General features: G+C 47.1%; 1 protein-coding gene across 3 annotated transcripts in view; it reads left to right on the top strand.

Moving 5' to 3' along the window:
- The window catches only part of LOC129833784 (testis-expressed protein 2-like), a 30359-nt gene that overhangs the window by 6491 nt on the left and 3142 nt on the right, over window positions 1–20726 (top strand). For all 3 annotated transcript variants that reach the window (XM_055898589.1, XM_055898588.1, XM_055898590.1), the window contains exons 2-7: window positions 9927–11460; window positions 17188–17388; window positions 17504–17804; window positions 18148–18326; window positions 18955–19116; window positions 20182–20281. In XM_055898589.1, coding sequence (XP_055754564.1) covers window positions 10201–11460; window positions 17188–17388; window positions 17504–17804; window positions 18148–18326; window positions 18955–19116; window positions 20182–20281 — 2203 coding nt within the window. In that variant the 5' untranslated portion in view covers window positions 9927–10200. The remainder of the gene's footprint in view (window positions 1–9926; window positions 11461–17187; window positions 17389–17503; window positions 17805–18147; window positions 18327–18954; window positions 19117–20181; window positions 20282–20726) is intronic.

Here is a 20726-nt window from a genome sequence, read left to right as displayed (position 1 = left end):
ACAAACCGTATACAGTTCCGTATGGTGCAAACATAACACAAACACGGAAGACAATCACCCACAACGAACACTGTGACAACGCCTACCTAAATATGACTCTTAATTAGAGGAACGCCAAACACCTGCCTCTAATTAAGAGCCATACCAGGCAACCCAAAACCAACACAGAAACAGAAAACATAGAATGCCCACCCAACCTCACGTCCTGACCAACTAACACACATAACAACTAACATAAATAGGTCAGGAACGTGACAATGGCAGGCTAGACGAAGCCCATATATGCTAGTAAGTAATAACACTGGGTCAATCTCAATTGGTTCTATCATGATTCCTCTTGTCCTCTGTCCTAGTCTCCTTCTCAAAGCAAATTAGAGCAGAATATATATATATATATATTTTTAGGGGATAGATCAGCTATGAAATTAGCAGATTGAATTGGAGACTATCAAATAACATTACATTAATCATTTCCAATCCCCTTTTTATATATATACACTACCGTTCAAAAGTTTGGGGTCACTTAGAAATGTCCTTGTTTTTGAAAGAAAAGCACATGTTTTGTCCATTAAAATAACATGAAATTGATAAGAAGTACAGTGTAGACATTGTTAATGTTGTAAATGACTATTGTAGCTGGAAACGGCTGACTTTTCATGGAATATCTACATGGCTTTTTTTGCAACTCTGCCTAGAAGGCCAGCATCCCGGAGTCACCTCTTCACCGTTGACATTGAGACTGGTGTTTTGTGGGTACTATTTAGTGAAGCTGCCAGCTGAGGACTTGTGAGGCATCTGTTTCTCAAACTAGACACTCTAATGTACTTGTCCTCTTGCTCAGTTGTGCACCGGGGCCTCCCACTCCTCTTTCTATTCTGGTTAGAGCCAGTTTGCGCTGTTCTGTGAAGGGAGTGGTACACAGCATTGTAAGAAATCTTCAGTTTCTTGGCAATTTCTCGCATGGAATAGCCTTAATTTCTCAGAACAAGAATAGACTGACGAGTTTCAGAAGAAAGGTCTTTGATTCTGGCCATCTTGAGCCTGTAATAGAACTCACAAATGTTGATGCTCCAGATACTCAACTAGTCTAAAGAAGGACATTTTTATTGCTTCTTTAATCAGAACAACAGTTTTCAGCTGTGCTAACATAATTGCAAAAGGGTTTTCTAATGATCAATAAGCCTTTTAAAATTATAAACTTGGATTAGTTAACACAATGTGCCATTGGAAAACAGGAGGGATGGTTGCTGGTCCAAAATCAAAAGTAAAAGAGACAGAACCCAAATGTTCCCATCGGCGGAGCAGCAAGAACTGTGGTCTAGGACTGAGGACATCTGATATAGCTACAATATATAGAGCACATTCATAACCACTTTGATATGTATTATGGCACGATAATTGGTTTCCATTCAGCTTTGACTTTGGGACATTTGTTTGGATTTATCTGATGTAGTCTGACAAGCAGTGAAAATGGTGGTTGGTCCGTAGAAAGAGAATGAATAGAACGGGCTTGGAACCGCGCTGACCTTGGCAATTTGACTGGTAAATCATTCTACTCATTCTAATTACAAGGTTAGAACCATATACATAAACCAGTTGTCCTATCTCTATGGTAGAACAGTCAGTGTTTCAGATTTAAAGGAGAGGATCACTGTCCCTGTACTCAGGAGTGTCACTGGCCCAGACTTGACATGCTTAACAGAAATAGAAATAGGAATGATTCTTCCAAATACCCTGGGTCTGGATTATGCGAGCTAAGTAGAGCTTTGCCTGATATTCATTTGTCAGTTATTATATTCTGAGCCCTCACTCAGCATGGTTACTCATTGGAACGCACGCTGTCAACTGTCACAACTGTGCCATGGTGTGCTATGACAGTGTGTGTGCATGTACTTTATGTGTGTGTGTACAGCCAGTCAGTCACTGTGTAAGCCAATGTATGTGTGTGTAAGCATGCAATGTGTATGTGTGTCTGTCTGGCTATGTGTGTGTCTGACTGTGTGTATTCCCTGTGATTCACATCCTAAGTGACATACAGCTATTTTAATATGGAAGATTAAAGATAATCCAGTCTGTCTCGTTGACATGTGACTCACGTGATGATGGTAACTGTCTCGTTGACATGTGACTCATGGTGATGATGGTAACTGTCTCGTTGACATGTGACTCACGGTGATGATGGTAACTGTCTCGTTGACATGTGACTCATGGTGATGATGGTAACTGTCTCGTTGACATGTGACTCACGGTGATGATGGTAACTGTCTCGTTGACATGTGACTCACGGTGATGATGGTAACTGTCTCGTTGACATGTGACTCATGGTGATGATGGTAACTGTCTCGTTGACATGTGACTCAAGGTGATGATGGTAACTGTCTCATTGACATGTGACTCATGGTGATGATGGTAACTGTCTCGTTGACATGTGACTCATGGTGATGATGGTAACTGTCTTGTTGACATGTGACTCATGGTGATGATGGTAACTGTCTCGTTGACATGTGACTCACGGTGATGATGGTAACTGTCTCGTTGACATGTGACTCATGGTGATGATGGTAACTGTCTCGTTGACATGTGACTCACGGTGATGATGGTAACTGTCTCGTTGACATGTGACTCACGGTGATGATGGTAACTGTCTCGTTGACATGTGACTCATGGTGATGATGGTAACTGTCTCGTTGACATGTGACTCAAGGTGATGATGGTAACTGTCTCGTTGACATGTGACTCATGGTGATGATGGTAACTGTCTCGTTGACATGTGACTCACGGTGATGATGGTAACTGTCTCGTTGACATGTGACTCAAGGTGATGATGGTAACTGTCTCGTTGACATGTGACTCACGGTGATGATGGTAACTGTCTCGTTGACATGTGACTCAAGGTGATGATGGTAACGTTGTCCTTGTTGACATGTGACTCAAGGTGATGATGGTAACTGTCTCGTTGACATGTGACTCAAGGTGATGATGGTAACGTTGTCCTCGTTGACATGTGACTCAAGGTGATGATGGTAACTGTCTCGTTGGCATGTGACTCACGGTGATGATGGTAACTGTCTCATTGACATGTGACTCATGGTGATGATGGTAACTGTCTCGTTGACATGTGACTCATGGTGATGAGGGTAACTGTCTCGTTGACATGTGACTCATGGTGATGATGGTAACTGTCTCGTTGGCATGTGACTCATGGTGATGATGGTAACGTTGTCCTCGTTGACATGTGACTCACGTGATGATGGTAACTGTCTCGTTGACATGTGACTCACGGTGGTGATGGTAACGTTGTCCTCGTTGACATGTGACTCATGGTGATGATGGTAACTGTCTCGTTGACATGTGACTCATGGTGATGATGGTAACTGTCTCGTTGACATGTGACTCATGGTGATGATGGTAACTGTCTCGTTGACATGTGACTCAAGGTGATGATGGTAACTGTCTCGTTGACATGTGACTCATGGTGATGATGGTAACTGTCTCGTTGACATGTGACTCATGGTGATGATGGTAACTGTCTCGTTGACATGTGACTCAAGGTGATGATGGTAACTGTCTCGTTGACATGAGACTCATGGTGATGATGGTAACTGTCTCGTTGACATGTGACTCATGGTGATGATGGTAACGTTGTCCTTGTTGACATGTGACTCAAGGTGATGATGGTAACTGTCTCGTTGACATGTGACTCATGGTGATGATGGTAACTGTCTCGTTGACATGTGACTCAAGGTGATGATGGTAACGTTGTCCTCGTTGACATGTGACTCAAGGTGATGATGGTAACGTTGTCCTCGTTGACATGTGACTCAAGGTGATGATGGTAACGTTGTCCTCGTTGACATGTGACTCATGGTGATGATGGTAACTGTCTCGTTGACATGTGACTCAAGGTGATGATGGTAACTGTCTCGTTGACATGTGACTCATGGTGATGATGGTAACTGTCTCGTTGACATGTGACTCACGGTGATGATGGTAACTTTGTCCTCGTTGACATGTGACTCAAGGTGATGATGGTAACTGTCTCGTTGACATGTGACTCAAGGTGATGATGGTAACTGTCTCGTTGACATGTGACTCACGGTGATGATGGTAACTGTCTCGTTGACATGTGACTCATGGTGATGATGGTAACTGTCTCGTTGACATGTGACTCAAGGTGATGATGGTAACGTTGTCCTCGTTGACATGTGACTCACGGTGATGATGGTAACTGTCTCGTTGACATGTGACTCATGGTGATGATGGTAACTGTCTCGTTGACATGTGACTCAAGGTGATGATGGTAACGTTGTCCTCGTTGACATGTGACTCAAGGTGATGATGGTAACTGTCTTGTTGACATGTGACTCACGGTGATGATGGTAACTGTCTCGTTGACATGTGACTCATGGTGATGATGGTAACTGTCTCGTTGACATGTGACTCATGGTGATGATGGTAACTGTCTTGTTGACATGTGACTCATGGTGATGATGGTAACTGTCTTGTTGACATGTGACTCACGGTGATGATGGTAACTGTCTCGTTGACATGTGACTCATGGTGATGATGGTAACTGTCTCGTTGACATGTGACTCAAGGTGATGATGGTAACGTTGTCCTCGTTGACATGTGACTCATGGTGATGATGGTAACTGTCTCGTTGACATGTGACTCAAGGTGATGATGGTAACTGTCTTGTTGACATGTGACTCACGGTGATGATGGTAACTGTCTCGTTGACATGTGACTCATGGTGATGATGGTAACTGTCTCGTTGACATGTGACTCATGGTGATGATGGTAACTGTCTTGTTGACATGTGACTCATGGTGATGATGGTAACTGTCTTGTTGACATGTGACTCACGGTGATGATGGTAACTGTCTCGTTGACATGTGACTCATGGTGATGATGGTAACTGTCTCGTTGACATGTGACTCATGGTGATGATGGTAACTGTCTCGTTGACATGTGACTCATGGTGATGATGGTAACTGTCTCGTTGACATGTGACTCACGGTGATGATGGAAGTTGGGTCCCTTATCGCACCCTATTTCCTACTAAGTGCATTCTTTTTTCCCAGAGCCCTATGAGCCCTGGTCAAAAGTTGTGCACTAAGTTGGGAATAGTGCTCCGTTTGGGACTCAGATGAGGTTCAGCTCTTGAGTTAGCATTACCATAGAATTAGCATCACCTACTATTTCTAATCTCCCAATAAGACAATGATTGACACGTGGAGACAAGTAGGTGAAAGCTTGTCAGCAGTGCACCAGGGGTCTGTCAAATGGCACCCTTTTCCTTATACAGTGCACTACTTTTGACCAGAGCCATATAGGCCCTGGTCAAAAGTAGTGCACTATTTAGGGAAAAGGGCACTATTTAGGACACACTGCAGCACTCAGCGTTCTGGAAGGAAACCAGCTCTGTTTAATGACCACCCGCCCCTCTCTAGAATTTGCATAACCATAGCTGACTGGTTCAGTTCATCTTTGACTCATTATGGCAAAATGTACGAGGCTGTTTCCTCTGCTGCAATGTGTCAGCAGCATAACAAACTGTTTGATGTGTGTGTGTGTGTGCTTTCAATAAACATGGTGTTCTTTCGTAGCATGCTGTCAATGTGTGTCTAGAGGCACTTGTCATCCTCCGCAGTGTTTGGAATGTCTATTTTCCTCTCTCTCTCTGAGACACATACACATACACACACACAACACACAACCCTTGTGTAAACCTGTAATCTGACTGGGGTAATGGTCCATAATGAGAGATTAGGAGTGTCCGCCCTTGGACAACAGTGGGATTAAACCCTAAATTCGTTCACTGTCCTACTTCTCAGATTAATCCAGAAAGTGAAGGAACTCACCAGTGTTGGAATCTCTCTCTTCCTCTCTCTGTAAGACACACACACACGCACTCACACACGCGCAAGATTGCACGCAGACATGCACGAGCGCACACTCACACGCAAGCACACACAAGCACACACACATACACATACACACACACACACACACACACACACACACACACACACACACACACACACACACACAGAGAGAGAGAGAAACAGACACCAAACAGTTTGCTTCAGAAGGGAACAGCCCACCATGCCGCCTACCACCCACCTCTATTCTATTTCTATTTACATCCACAGTCAGGGCTGATGCTGCCTGACAGACCAGAGCAGCTCCCCTCTTCACCTCGAGGGAAGGAGGAAAGGAAAGGGTAGAGGAGAGGACAGGGTGAAAAGGAAAGGGAGGAGAGCGATGGGAAGAGAGGAGATGGTGAGAGGGAAAGGGAGGAGAGGGTGAGAGGGAAGAAGAGAGGAGCGAGAAGAGATGGATGTGGACGAGACAGGAAGGGAGAGGAAAAAAAAAGAAAAAGACAAAATGAGAGCGGAGAGGAGAAGGGGCTGAACCTAAAGCCATTAGTCAGGGACCGGGCACTCTAGTGTTGAATGGTGTGGGGGGGAACAGTCTGTCTAGTGTTGAATGGTGTGGGGGGAACAGTCTGTCTAGTGTTGAATGGTGTGGGGGGGAACAGTCTGTCTAGTGTTGAATGGTGTGGGGGGAACAGCCTGTCTAGTGTTGAATGGTGTGGGGGGAACAGTCTGTCTAGTGTTGAATGGTGTGGGGGGAACAGTCTGTCTAGTGTTGAATGGTGTGGGGGGAACAGTCTGTCTAGTGTTGAATGGTGTGGGGGGAACAGTCTGTCTAGTGTTGAATGGTGTGGGGGGGAACAGTCTGTCTAGTGTTGAATGGTGTGGGGGGAACAGTCTGTCTAGTGTTGAATGGTGTGGGGGGGAACAGTCTGTCTAGTGTTGAATGGTGTGGGGGGCGAACAGTCTGTCTAGTGTTGAATGGTGTGGGGGGCGAACAGTCTGTCTAGTGTTGAATGGTGTGGGGGGAACAGTCTGTCTAGTGTTGGATGGTGTGGGGGGAACAGTCTGTCTAGTGTTGAATGGTGTGGGGGGAACAGTCTGTCTAGTGTTGAATGGTGTGGGGGGGCTCCGTCTGTCTAGTGTTGAATGGTGTGGGGGGAACAGTCTGTCTAGTGTTGAATGGTGTGGGGGGAACAGTCTGTCTAGTGTTGAATGGTGTGGGGGGAACAGTCTGTCTAGTGTTGAATGGTGTGGGGGGAACAGTCTGTCTAGTGTTGAATGGTGTGGGGGGAACAGTCTGTCTAGTGCTGGACAGTGTGGGGGTAACAGTCTGTCTAGTGTTGAATGGTGTGGGGGGAACAGTCTGTCTAGTGTTGAATGGTGTGGGGGGAACAGTCTGTCTAGTGTTGAATGGTGTGGGGGGAACAGTCTGTCTAGTGTTGAATGGTGTGGGGGGAACAGTCTGTCTAGTGTTGAATGGTGTGGGGGGAACAGTCTGTCTAGTGCTGGACAGTGTGGGGGTAACAGTCTGTCTAGTGTTGAATGGTGTGGGGGGAACAGTCTGTCTAGTGTTGAATGGTGTGGGGGGAACAGTCTGTCTAGTGTTGAATGGTGTGGGGGGAACAGTCTGTCTAGTGTTGAATGGTGTGGGGGGAACAGTCTGTCTAGTGTTGAATGGTGTGGGGGGGAACAGTCTGTCTAGTGTTGAATGGTGTGGGGGGAACAGTCTGTCTAGTGTTGAATGGTGTGGGGGGGAACAGTCTGTCTAGTGTTGAATGGTGTGGGGGGCGAACAGTCTGTCTAGTGTTGGATGGTGTGGGGGGAACAGTCTGTCTAGTGTTGAATGGTGTGAGGGGAACAGTCTGTCTAGTGTTGAATGGTGTGGGGGGAACAGTCTGTCTAGTGTTGAATGGTGTGGGAGGGAACAGTCTGTCTAGTGTTGAATGGTGTGGGGGGAACAGTCTGTCTAGTGTTGGATGGTGTGGGGGGAACAGTCTGTCTAGTGTTGAATGGTGTGGGGGGAACAGTCTGTCTAGTGTTGAATGGTGTGGGGGGAACAGTCTGTCTAGTGTTGAATGGTGTGGGAGGGAACAGTCTGTCTAGTGTTGAATGGTGTGGGGGGAACAGTCTGTCTAGTGTTGAATGGTGTGGGGGGAACAGTCTGTCTAGTGTTGAATGGTGTGGGGGGAACAGCCTGTCTAGTGTTGAATGGTGTGGGGGGGAACAGTCTGTCTAGTGTTGGATGGTGTGGGGCGAACAGTCTGTCTAGTGTTGAATGGTGTGGGGGGAACAGTCTGTCTAGTGCTGGACGGTGTGGGGGGAACAGTCTGTCTAGTGTTGAATGGTGTGAGGGGAACAGTCTGTCTAGTGTTGAATGGTGTGGGGGAACAGTCTGTCTAGTGTTGAATGGTGTGGGGGGAACAGTCTGTCTAGTGTTGGATGGTGTGGGGGGGAACAGTCTGTCTAGTGTTGAATGGTGTGGGGGGAACAGTCTGTCTAGTGTTGAATGGTGTGGGGGAACAGTCTGTCTAGTGTTGAATGGTGTGGGGGGAACAGTCTGTCTAGTGTTGAATGGTGTGGGGGAACAGTCTGTCTAGTGTTGAATGGTGTGGGGGGAACAGTCTGTCTAGTGTTGAATGGTGTGGGGGGAACAGTCTGTCTAGTGTTGAATGGTGTGGGGGGAACAGTCTGTCTAGTGTTGAATGGTGTGGGGGGAACAGTCTGTCTAGTGTTGAATGGTGTGGGGGGAACAGTCTGTCTAGTGTTGGATGGTGTGGGGGGGAACAGTCTGTCTAGTGTTGAATGGTGTGGGGGGAACAGTCTGTCTAGTGTTGAATGGTGTGGGGGGAACAGTCTGTCTAGTGTTGAATGGTGTGGGGGGGGAACAGTCTGTCTAGTGTTGAACGGTGTGGGGGGGAACAGTCTGTCTAGTGTTGAATGGTGTGGGGGGAACAGTCTGTCTAGTGTTGAATGGTGTTGGGGGCGAACAGACTGTCTAGTGTTGAATGGTGTGGGGGGAACAGTCTGTCTAGTGTTGAATGGTGTGGGGGGCGAACAGTCTGTCTAGTGTTGAATGGTGTGGGGGGAACAGTCTGTCTGGTGTTGAATGGTGTGGGGGGAACAGTCTGTCTAATGTTGAATGGTGTGGGGGGAGCAGTCTGTCTGGTGTTGAATGGTGTGGGGGGAACAGTCTGTCTAGTGTTGAATGGTGTGGGGGGAACAGTCTGTCTAGTGTTGAATGGTGTGGGGGGCGAACAGTCTGTCTAGTGTTGAATGGTGTGGGGGGAACAGTCTGTCTAGTGTTGAATGGTGTGGGGGGCGAACAGTCTGTCTAGTGTTGAATGGTGTGGGGGGAACAGTCTGTCTAGTGTTGAATGGTGTGGGGGGAACAGTCTGTCTAGTGTTGAATGGTGTGGGGGGGAACAGTCTGTCTAGTGTTGAATGGTGTGGGGGGAACAGTCTGTCTAGTGTTGAATGGTGTGGGGGGAACAGTCTGTCTGGTGTTGAATGGTGTGGGGGGAACAGTCTGTCTAGTGTTGAATGGTGTGGGGGGGAACAGTCTGTCTAGTGTTGAATGGTGCGGGGGGGAACAGTCTGTCTAGTGTTGAATGGTGTGTGGGGAACAGTCTGTCTAGTGCTGAATGGTGTGGGGGGAACAGTCTGTCTAGTGTTGAATGGTGTGGGGGGGAACAGTCTGTCTAGTGCTGGACGGTGTGGGGGGGGAACAGTCTGTCTAGTGCTGGACGGTGTGGGGGGGGAACAGTGTCAGATACCCAGGATGAAGAAACCTGCAGAGCGCTATGTTCCAGACACTGATGCTGTGTCTCAAATGGCACCCAGTAGGGAATATGGTTCCACTTGGGACACAACCTCTACTGTCCTCCTTCAGGGATGTGTGTGTGTATGATTGACATCCATCATCCTCAATCAGAGTGATGTTACTAATATGAGTCTATTCTTATGTTATATAACATTTCTGATTGATGTTTGATGAAAAGGAAAATATCACTCAATGTCGCCTTTCTTTCTTCCCCATGTCTCCAGAGTCCTGGGGTTGAGGGATGACTCAGACTGGGGAAGAGAATGCTACTCACCGTGCAGCACCCACTGATCCCCAGCGCCATGTCTTACTACCCTAGAGCCAACCACTGTGTTTGGGGGACCACGTCTCCATAGCTACAGCAGCAAAATATACACATCTTCAATACATGAAAACTGAGAGAGGGATGGAACCATATTTCAGATTGAATGTGAGTACTGTGGATATTAAGTAACAAACACAGTCTTACAAACTGTCAGAGGCAGAGAGAAGAACAGCATGGAGGACAGTGAGCTTATCTTTCTGGAGCGCCATGATGAAGGCGAGGGCCCTACCGTGGCCTTCTCCAAAGACAAGCCTGGAGTCAGGGAGTCCAGGGACAGTAGGCCCGACTCAGGCCTGGGGCTAGGTTTGGGGCTGAAGCCAGGCCAGGGACGCCGCTCCTCGGGCTTCCACATCCCCCTCTCCCCCTCCTCTCCGGGCTCCCTGGCTGACCTGGCCATGGCCTCATCGCCGCCCCCCGGCCTGGTGAAGTCCTCCTCCACAGAGCTGCAGAACAAAGAGACTGGTTCCTTGAGAAGCTCCAAACCCCTCCTCAGCCTGGTCAAGTCCCTCTCCACCGAGATCTCCCACCTCGAGCCCGAGGTCTACCTCTCCAAGTCGGACTCCAAGCTCCACATGCACCCCTGGAAGCAGTTCACCCAGACCCAACCCAAGCTCCAGGAGGCTGGTTCTGGGAATGATAGCTGGATGGCACCCCCGTCCCCCGTCTCTCCCACGGAGCCCAAAGGAAGTTCCCTGATGACCGAGTTCGAGGACACGCGGAGGAAGTTCTCGGAGGCCATACAGGACCCCATGAGCATGTGGGGTAAAATGATGGGGGACGAGTCGAGCTCGGGGAGCCCCAAGCAGAAGGTGTCTGGGGGGGTCGGGGACTCACCTGCCTCCCTTGGTAGCTATGGAGGTGGTGGGAGTGGGACCCCATTGAACATTGAAGACGGGAGCACAGAGACACAAGTAAGATACAGACGTGGAACAGACAGCAAACTGGGTGTGTGTGAAACCCCACTAAGGAGACCCAGGAGGGGCCCTTTGAAGCCCTCACTTTCCCCAGAGCACCACAGCCAGCTGGGGGATAGCCTCTACGAGATCTGCACCAATGGAGACCTCATCCAGGTGGTAGAGGTCCAGGGGGGCGGATCCAGTGGAGCTGGTACCAGAGGCCAGCATCGAGGAACCCGTCCCCAGGCTCGAGGCAGGATTCCTGTGGCCTCAGTGCCTGTCCGCTGGCTCTTGTTTGTGGGCGTACTTGCCTACGGGTTCTTTGTGCTCCCTCTGCCCTCCTATGTGACTGGGCTGTCCCTGGGGCTAGCATGTGGGTTCCTGTTAGGGTTGGTGGTGGTCCTGGTGTTCACGCCCCGTCCGGCATCCAGAGCTTTGCCACCCTGGGGCACTACAGAGGCCCGGTGGTCCCAAGACAACAGCCTGCTGCCCTCGGACCCTGTTGGTGGGCCGCGCACAGATGCAGAAGTCCTGGAGGTGAGTTTGAGGATATGGGAGTGGTTACACACATAAGTAACATAGATTGATAGAGTTACAGTAGGTAAACACAGACGGACGGACGGACAGACAGATTGTCACAGTCAGACAGACAGATACATAGACAGACAGACAGACAGACAGACAGACAGACAGACAGACAGGCAGATGGTCAGCCCTAAAAAAAATACAAAGAGAACAGGCTTTCATCAATTTTTTAAATATTTTTTATAGTTGATACATTTCTGTCTCATGAACCAAAGCGCGAGCCACATACTGTATCTATGGTAACAATCATTACTACTGTCTTTGTCTCTATAGAGTGGAGGAGTAGAGACCTTTGTTTCTGTGAATGGGTGAGTGAATGAGGCCAGGTGCTGATTAGAGAGGATAGTGAGAACTGAGGGGCTTACAGCCATGGGGCTGCTTCCGCAATAGCAGCCTATTCCCTTTGTTGTGCACTACTTTTGACCAGGGCCCTGTTAAAAAGTGGTGCACTACATAGGGGATAGGATGCCATTTGGGACGCATACCATCTCCCTCAGTTGTAGCCCATGTAGTTCCTGTACATCCTCTGCCCCTTGGCCTTTGATTAGTGAGGAATGAGGGGCTTATAGCCGCCCGGTCCAGATAAGGCACAGCATCTCAGTGTACTGTAGCCCAGGTAGTCCCTGTGTTCCCTCTGGCCCTTGGCCTTCTAGAGCTGGAGCTACACAGTGCTAAGAACCCTCAGAGCGTGCGTGCGTGTGTGTGTGTGTCATCTCCCAGTCCATTAGCTGTAGCAGCTGTGATATTTCTGTCTTGATTAATTCAGTTGGCTCTAAGCTGAACCCAAGACATAAGAAACACAAATTAGCTCAGTAGAACACTGCAAAACAGTCAAATTAGGTTGAAGCTTTTAAGGCTATAAGCCAATACAATGTTGCATGCTGCATTCAATGTTGTATTTCAGTTTACAGTATGCATGTGTCACGTTCTGACCATAGTTCTTTTGTGTTTTCTTTGTTTTAGTGTTGGTCAGGACGTGAGCTGAGTGGGCATTCTATGTTGTGTGTCTAGTTTTCCTGTTTCTATGTTTGGCCTGATATGGTTCTCAATCAGAGGCAGGTGTTAGTCATTGTCTCTGATTGGGAACCATATTTAGGTATCCTGTTTTGTGTTGGGTTTTGTGGGTGGTTGTCTTCTGTCTTCGTGTGTCTGCACCAGACAGAACAGTTTTTTTTCACATTTGTTGTTTTGTATTTTGTAGTGTTTATTGTCTTTATTAAACATGATGAACACTAATCACGCTGCGCTTTGGTCCTCTCCTTCGTCCACAGAAGAAAGCCGTTACGGCATGTATACAACTTAGTACATAAGATGCAAGTATTTGTATTTGTACGTATTATTTATTATTAATGCAGTTTATACAATTTTAAAAACATTACAATACATTCACGGACCGTGTGCCCTCAGGCCCCTACTCCACCACTACCACATATATACAGTACAAAATCCATGTGTACGTGTACGTGTACGTGTGTGTGTATAGTGTGTGTGTGTATGCATGTGTCTGTGCCTATGTCTGTGTTGCTTCACAGTCCCCGCTGTTCCATAAGGTGTATTTTAATCTGTTTTTTTAAATCTAATTTTACTGCTTGCATCAGTTACTTGATGTGGAATAGAGTTCCATGTAGTCATGGCTCTGTGTAGTCTGTTCTGGATTTGGGGACTGTGAAGAGACCTCTGGTGGCATGTCTTGTGGGGTATGCATGGGTGTCCAAGCTGTGCGCCAGTAGTTCAAACAGACAGCTCGGTGCATTCAACATGTCAATACCTCTCATCAATACAAGCAGTGATGAAGTCAATGTCTTTTCCACTTTGAGACAGGAGAGATTGACATGCATATTATTAATATTAGCTCTCCAGCCGTGCTGCCCTGTCCTGAACTAATTGCAATTTTCCTAAATCTTTTTTTTGTGGCACCTGACCACAAGACTGAACAGGTGCGACAAAACTAGGCCCTGTAGGGCTGACCCAACCTGTACTGGTCTGGCTTGAATATTTTATTTTCATATTGTTCTTTCCAGCGTGGTTGCAGCAGCTATGATGGAGGTGTAACCATGCCAGTCCAGTACAGCTCCACTTGGCTCAGTAGTGTAAAGGGGTAATAGAGAGCTGCCCCTAGCTCTGGTTTCACTGCCACTGATTTGACTACAGGTAAATCACGGTGCTCAATAACCAATGAGTATTCAGGTAATACTAGGAAGGGTTATACTAGAACAATTACAGCAGGGAAGGAAGACAGATTTGAGACAGATTTGCTGACTGAGAAAGTTAACTGCCACAATATCTGACAACAACAAAAATGTCAACGTACAAATCGCCTTTATGAAATAATTCATGGTAAGCAACTGTAAACAACAATAGCAAAAGTAAACATCAATTAACAGCTGTGACTGCCCAAGTGAACACAATGTAAGAAAGTGAAAATAAGGTGAGTTTATTAGTGAGAGAAAAACACTAACAAACAAAAAAAGCTCACCAGGCAATACCCCAGAGCGCTAGAGCCAGTCTCCTGTGATAGATAAGACATGTATAAAGCCAGTCTCCTGAGATAGATGAGACATGTATAGAGCCAGTCTCCTGTGATAGATAAGACATGTATAAAGCCAGTCTCCTGTGATAGATAAGACATGTATAGAGCCAGTCTCTTGTGATAGATAAGACATGTATAGAGCCAGTCTCCTGTGATAGATGAGACATGTATAGATCCAGTCTCCTGTGATAGATGAGACATATATAGAGCCAGTCTCCTGTGATAGATGAGACATGTATAGAGCCAGTCTCCTGTGATAGATGACACGTGTATAGAGCCAGTCGCCTGTGATAGATGAGACATGTATAGAGCCAGTCTCTTGTGATAGATAAGACATGTATAGAGTCAGTCTCCTGTGATAGATGAGACATGTATAGAGCCAGTCTCTTGTGATAGATGAGACATGTATAGAGCCAGTCTCCTGTGATAGATAAGACATGTATAGAGCCAGTCTCCTGTGATAGATAAGATATGTATAGAGCCAGTCTCCTGTAATAGATGAGACATGTATAGAGCCAGTCTCCTGTAATAGATGAGACATGCATAGAGCCAGTCTCTTGTGATAGATGAGACATGTATAGAGCCAGTCTCTTGTGATAGATGAGACTTGTATAGAGCCAGTCTCCTGTGATAGATGAGACATGTATAAAGCCAGTCTCCTGTGATAGATGAGACATGTATAAAGCCAGTCTCCTGTGATAGATAAGACATGTATAGAGCCAGTCTCCTGTAATAGATGAGACGTGTATAGAGCCAGTCTCCTGTGATAGATAGGACATGTATAGAGCTAGTCTCCTGTGATAGATGAGACATATATAGAGCCAGTCTCCTGTAATAGATGAGACGTGTATAGAGCCAGTCTCCTGTGATAGATAGGACATGTATAGAGCTAGTCTCCTGTGATAGATGAGACATGTATAGAGCCAGTCTCCTGTGATAGATGAGACATGTATAGAGCCAGTCTCCTGTGATAGATGAGACATGTATAGAGCCAGTCTCCTGTGATAGATAAGACATCTATAGAGCCAGTCTCCTGTAATAGATGAGACATGTATAGAGCCAGTCTCTTGTGATAGATGAGACATGTATAGAGCCAGTCTCTTGTGATAGATGAGACATGTATAGAGCCAGTCTCCTGTGATAGATAAGACATGTATAGAGCCAGTCTCCTGTGATAGATAATATATGTATAGAGCCAGTCTCCTGTAATAGATGAGACATGTATAGAGCCAGTCTCCTGTAATAGATGAGACATGCATAGAGCCAGTCTCTTGTGATAGATGAGACATGTATAGAGCCAGTCTCTTGTGATAGATGAGACTTGTATAGAGCCAGTCTCCTGTGATAGATGAGACATGTATAAAGCCAGTCTCCTGTGATAGATGAGACATGTATAAAGCCAGTCTCCTGTGATAGATAAGACATGTATAGAGCCAGTCTCCTGTAATAGATGAGACGTGTATAGAGCCAGTCTCCTGTGATAGATAGGACATGTATAGAGCTAGTCTCCTGTGATAGATGAGACATATATAGAGCCAGTCTCCTGTAATAGATGAGACGTGTATAGAGCCAGTCTCCTGTGATAGATAGGACATGTATAGAGCTAGTCTCCTGTGATAGATGAGACATGTATAGAGCCAGTCTCCTGTGATAGATGAGACATGTATAGAGCCAGTCTCCTGTGATAGATGAGACATGTATAGAGCCAGTCTCCTGTGATAGATAAGACATCTATAGAGCCAGTCTCCTGTAATAGATGAGACATGTATAGAGCCAGTCTCTTGTGATAGATGAGACATGTATAGAGCCAGTCTCTTGTGATAGATGAGACGTGTATAGAGCCAGTCTCCTGTGATAGATAGGACATGTATAGATCTAGTCTCCCGTGATAGATGAGACATGTATAGAGCCAGTCTCTTGTGATAGATGAGACATGTATAGAGCCAGTCTCCTGTAATAGATGAGACATGTATAGAGCCAGTCTCTTGTGATAGATGAGACATGTATAGAGCCAGTCTCTTGTGATAGATAAGACATCTATAGAGCCAGTCTCCTGTAATAGATGAGACATGTATAGAGCCAGTCTCTTGTGATAGATGAGACATGTATAGAGCCAGTCTCTTGTGATAGATGAGACTTGTATAGAGCCAGTCTCCTGTGATAGATGAGACTTGTATAGAGCCAGTCTCCTGTGATAGATGAGACATGTATAAAGCCAGTCTCTTGTGATAGATGAGACATGTATAGAGCCAGTCTCCTGTGATAGATGAGACATCTATAGAGCCAGTCTCCTGTGATAGATGAGACATCTATAGAGCCAGTCTCCTGTAATAGATGAGACATGTATAGAGCCAGTCTCTTGTGATAGATGAGACATGTATAGAGCCAGTCTCTTGTGATAGATGAGACTTGTATAGAGCCAGTCTCCTGTGATAGATGATACTTGTATAGAGCCAGTCTCCTGTGATAGATGAGACATGTATAAAGCCAGTCTCCTGTGATAGATGAGACATGTATAGAGCCAGTCTCCTGTGATAGATGAGACATGTATAGAGCCAGTCTCTTGTGATAGATGAGACATGTATAGAGCCAGTCTCCTGTGATAGATGAGACATGTATAGAGCCAGTCTCTTGTGATAGATGAGACATGTATAGAGCCAGTCTCTTGTGACAGATACAGAGCATTCGGAAATTATTCAGACCTCTTGACTTCATTTATTTTTTGTTACGTTACAGCCTTATTCTAAAATGGATTTAATAAAACAATGTCCTCATCAATCTACACACAATACTCCATAATGACATCACAATACTCCATAATGACATCCCAATACTCCATAATGACAAAGAGAAAAACCTTTTTTATAAATGTTTGCAAATGTATTAAAACTAAAAAACAGAAATACCTTATTTACAAGTATTCGATAAAATAGAGTGTCGCGCCTCTACCTCTTATGGTGTCCAGCTCTTCTCCTGCTGTTGGAGCACGGAAACCCCATTTTTCCCTCTTAGGGAAAGTGTTAGGTGAAATGCTGTTGTTCACGGTAAGCCCCAATGGGCCCTGGTCAAAAGGAGTGCACTATATAGGGAATAGGGTGCCATTCCAGACACAACCCAAACCTGTACCATACATCCTCCATGCATTCTAGGGCTGGATGAACGAGATGCCCGTGTACGACCCGGAGACATACCACCCGTCGCTCACCCACTCTGTGTATGCCACCCTGTCGGGCAGCTGCCTACGCCTGGCCTACCCCCGCACCAACATCCCCCGACGGGCAGCCTTCGACGAACTGCCCCATGAAGCCGTGTTCCTGCGCTCGCGCTGCTACCAGCTGGCCAACTGCAAGGTCAGTGTGTCCATATAGCATGACATTTGCTTAAGGATTTCTGAAGCATCTAGGCTTTATAAAGGCTTTGTTATGGTAAGTTGTTCATTATTTCTTGTTTCTTATTTCAAACCAGGTCTCCCTGTTGCCTGCTGCCTTGGCACGGAAGAGAGTTTGGAATAAGAAGTACCCTATCTGTATCATACTGGCCGAGGGAGAGGTGGGGAGAGAGGAGGAGGAGAGATTGGAAGAGGGGCAAGAGGAGGAGGAGAGGACAGACAAGCAGACACTCCCAGACACACAGACACAGGGCCTCCCCGACACTCTCTACCTCTTTGGTCGTACAGGAAGAGAGAAGGAGGATTGGTTCCAGCACTTCCTGTTAGCCTCGAGGTCAGAGTTCAAGATCAGCCCAATCAGAGACGTACCCAAGTCTGGTAAGAAACCGTGCTGCCCCCTACTGACATGGTAGGTTACATCCAAATGGCACCCTATTCCCTGTGGGTCCTGGTCAAAAGTAGTGCACTACATAGGGAATAGTGTGCACACGCTGGACAGGAATCTGTGGTTTATAATTTTTTCATATATAATTAGTATTGAATTGAGTGTAATGCTATTTTAACCACCTTCCTCCCCTGTTCCTTACCCGCCACTTGACCTGTCTGCCTGTTTTCTTGACTCTCTCCCTCACTCTATCCTCCTCCATCTCTCCCCACTTCCTTCCTTCCTTCTCTCTCTCTTTCTTTCTCTCTCCATCTCTCCCATCTCTCTCTTCCCCAGAGGTGTTATGTAGTGGGAGATCCAGTATGGACAGTACGGAGAACCTTCCCCCTCTGATTGGCCTGCGTGACCTGGTGGACTACGGCTCCTACATGAGCCGCCTCATTGGCTTAGAGGGTAGCAGTCCCAGCCCCAGCCCCTGCCACAGCGACCAGGGAAGCCCCACAGCCAGGAAGAAGGTACACTACAAGACTGGACTATTAACCTGGTGGTTCAGTGGTGTTTCAATACGAAGACATTTATTCTTCCCCATACAGCTCTGGTCAAAAGTACTACACTACATACAGTATCTGCGAATCAGATCACCATTTTGGGTTCTTAACCTCTGAACCCTTAACAATTGTTTGAATCCTTAACATAACTCACACTGATTAGAGTACATCAATACAGCCACAGTTACAGTCCAGTCAGTCTTTGGCCTTGGAGAGAGGAGGATAGATACTGACTGACTCAGCTAGATGCTGTATACATGCTGAGTGGACCAAATGGTTCAGATATCACCTGGCTGGGATATTAATAGGAGCAGTGTACCTGCCTGTGTCGTATTCATTGGGCACCCAGCGGAAGCAAACAACCAAAACGGGGAGGGACCTACCTGAATTTGACCGATTTGTTGTGGCTTGTTTGCTACGGTCTGCACTAAGGAATATGACCCTGGCTTGGCTGTGTGTTCTGTTCTGATGTCCTGTGTGGTGAGCATCTGTTGTAGAGTAGGTAGTAGTGAGATCGGGCCTGATCCTAGATCAACACGCCTACCGCAATATTTTTTTGGTAATCCGGCTCTGTTCTGTTCTCTCCTCTATCCAGTTCCCCAGTGAGGATGCATCAACAGAGGGGGGCTGCCCAGCAGAGGGCCAACCGGCCTGGGTCAATGCCCTGGTGGGGAGGATCTTCTGGGACTTCCTCCGGGAGAAGTACTGGGTGGACCTGGTGGCCCACAAGATCCAGAAGAAGCTGAGTAAGATCAGGGTGAGTCTGGGAGTTGGGGGTTGGTGGATGTATGAATTGATGAGTAGGTGGGTGGGAGTGTTGGTGTCTGTATGTAAAGAAAGTAATATCAATATCCTCCATATCTCTGCACTACATGGTAAGTCCTATAGAATCCAACTTCAGTGCATGATCCTCTCACTCTCACTGCGGTACTGGGGCACTGGAGCACTGGGGCACTGGGGTACTGGGGCACTGGGGTACTGGGGCACTGGGGTACTGGGACACTGGGGTACTGGGGTACTGGGGCACTGGAGCACTGGGGCACTGGGGCACTGGGGTACTGGGGTACTGGGGTACTGGGGCACTGGGGTACTGGGGCACTGGGGTACTGGGACACTGGGGTACTGGGGTACTGGGACACTGGGGTACTGGGGTACTGGGACACTGGGGCACTGGGGTACTGGGGCACTGGGTACTGGGGCACTGGGTACTGGGTACTGGGGCACTGGGTACTGGGGCACTGGGTACTGGGTACTGGGGCACTGGGTACTGTGGTACCAAGGTACTGGGGCACTAGGGTTCTAAGGTACTAGGGCACTAGGGTTCTAAGGTACTGGGGCATTAGGGTTCTAAGGTACTGGGGCACTGGGGTACTGCTCTGTGCTTGTTACTTATACATCAGTCATACTGTTGAGCACAAGGTCAGATGCGGGCAGCAGGCCATCAACATTGGACAATGGAAAGGGGGATGAGAGGAGAGGAAGAGGAGGGTTAATGCCTTGTCAGCTCCCTCTATCATGGGCTGTCATGTGCTGCAGCTCCCCATTACTCACTTTCCTCCCGATCACACATGCACACATGCATACACACTTGCACGCTCACACTTGCATGCATGTACACACACACCTGCACACATACTCCCCGCCACCACACACACACACACACACACACACACACACACACACACACACACACACACACACACACACACACACACACACACACACACACACACACACACACACACACACACACACACACACACACACACACACACACACATCATACATTTTCTGAACACCATTATTGTATGTTCTCCTACAGTTGCCGTACTTTGTGAATGAACTGAAGTTGGCTGATCTGGACATGGGTACCTGCATACCTCAGGCGCTCAGCATCTCCAAACCCTCACTGGACCACAGAGGTGTGTGTGTGCATCTGTATCTTTCCCCTGCTCAGATTGACATCCAGCGCACACACACACATTACTTTCCCAGACCAGACCCAGTGCTGACTTGATCCCATTTGTGTCCTACTTTAAGACCGAGTCCCAAATGGCACCCTATTCCCTTTAGAGTTCACTACTTTTGACCAGGTCTGTCACTATAAAGGGAATGGGGTTCCACTTATCCTAAAGCTCCTTCCTATTGTCTCCCTCCGCAGGATTAGCAAACCACTTAACATTGATCTACCTACACACACAATAACAAGCTAATGCTACTTCCCATCAGGCTACTATTGTCATTAGTCTCAATTTGCTATATGACACAGAATGACAATACTACATCTGCCCCCTTCCTTTCCCTTTATGATAACATGACAACAATAATGGTTGTCTCGAATAGGAAATCCTGATTCGATCCAAAATG

The sequence above is a fragment of the Salvelinus fontinalis genome, chromosome 34 (genome assembly GCF_029448725.1).
Source record: "Salvelinus fontinalis isolate EN_2023a chromosome 34, ASM2944872v1, whole genome shotgun sequence".
In the NCBI taxonomy this organism is placed as follows: domain Eukaryota; kingdom Metazoa; phylum Chordata; class Actinopteri; order Salmoniformes; family Salmonidae; genus Salvelinus; species Salvelinus fontinalis.
The sequence above is the reverse complement of the archived record's forward strand: the minus strand, read 5'-3'. Positions and strand labels throughout refer to the sequence as shown.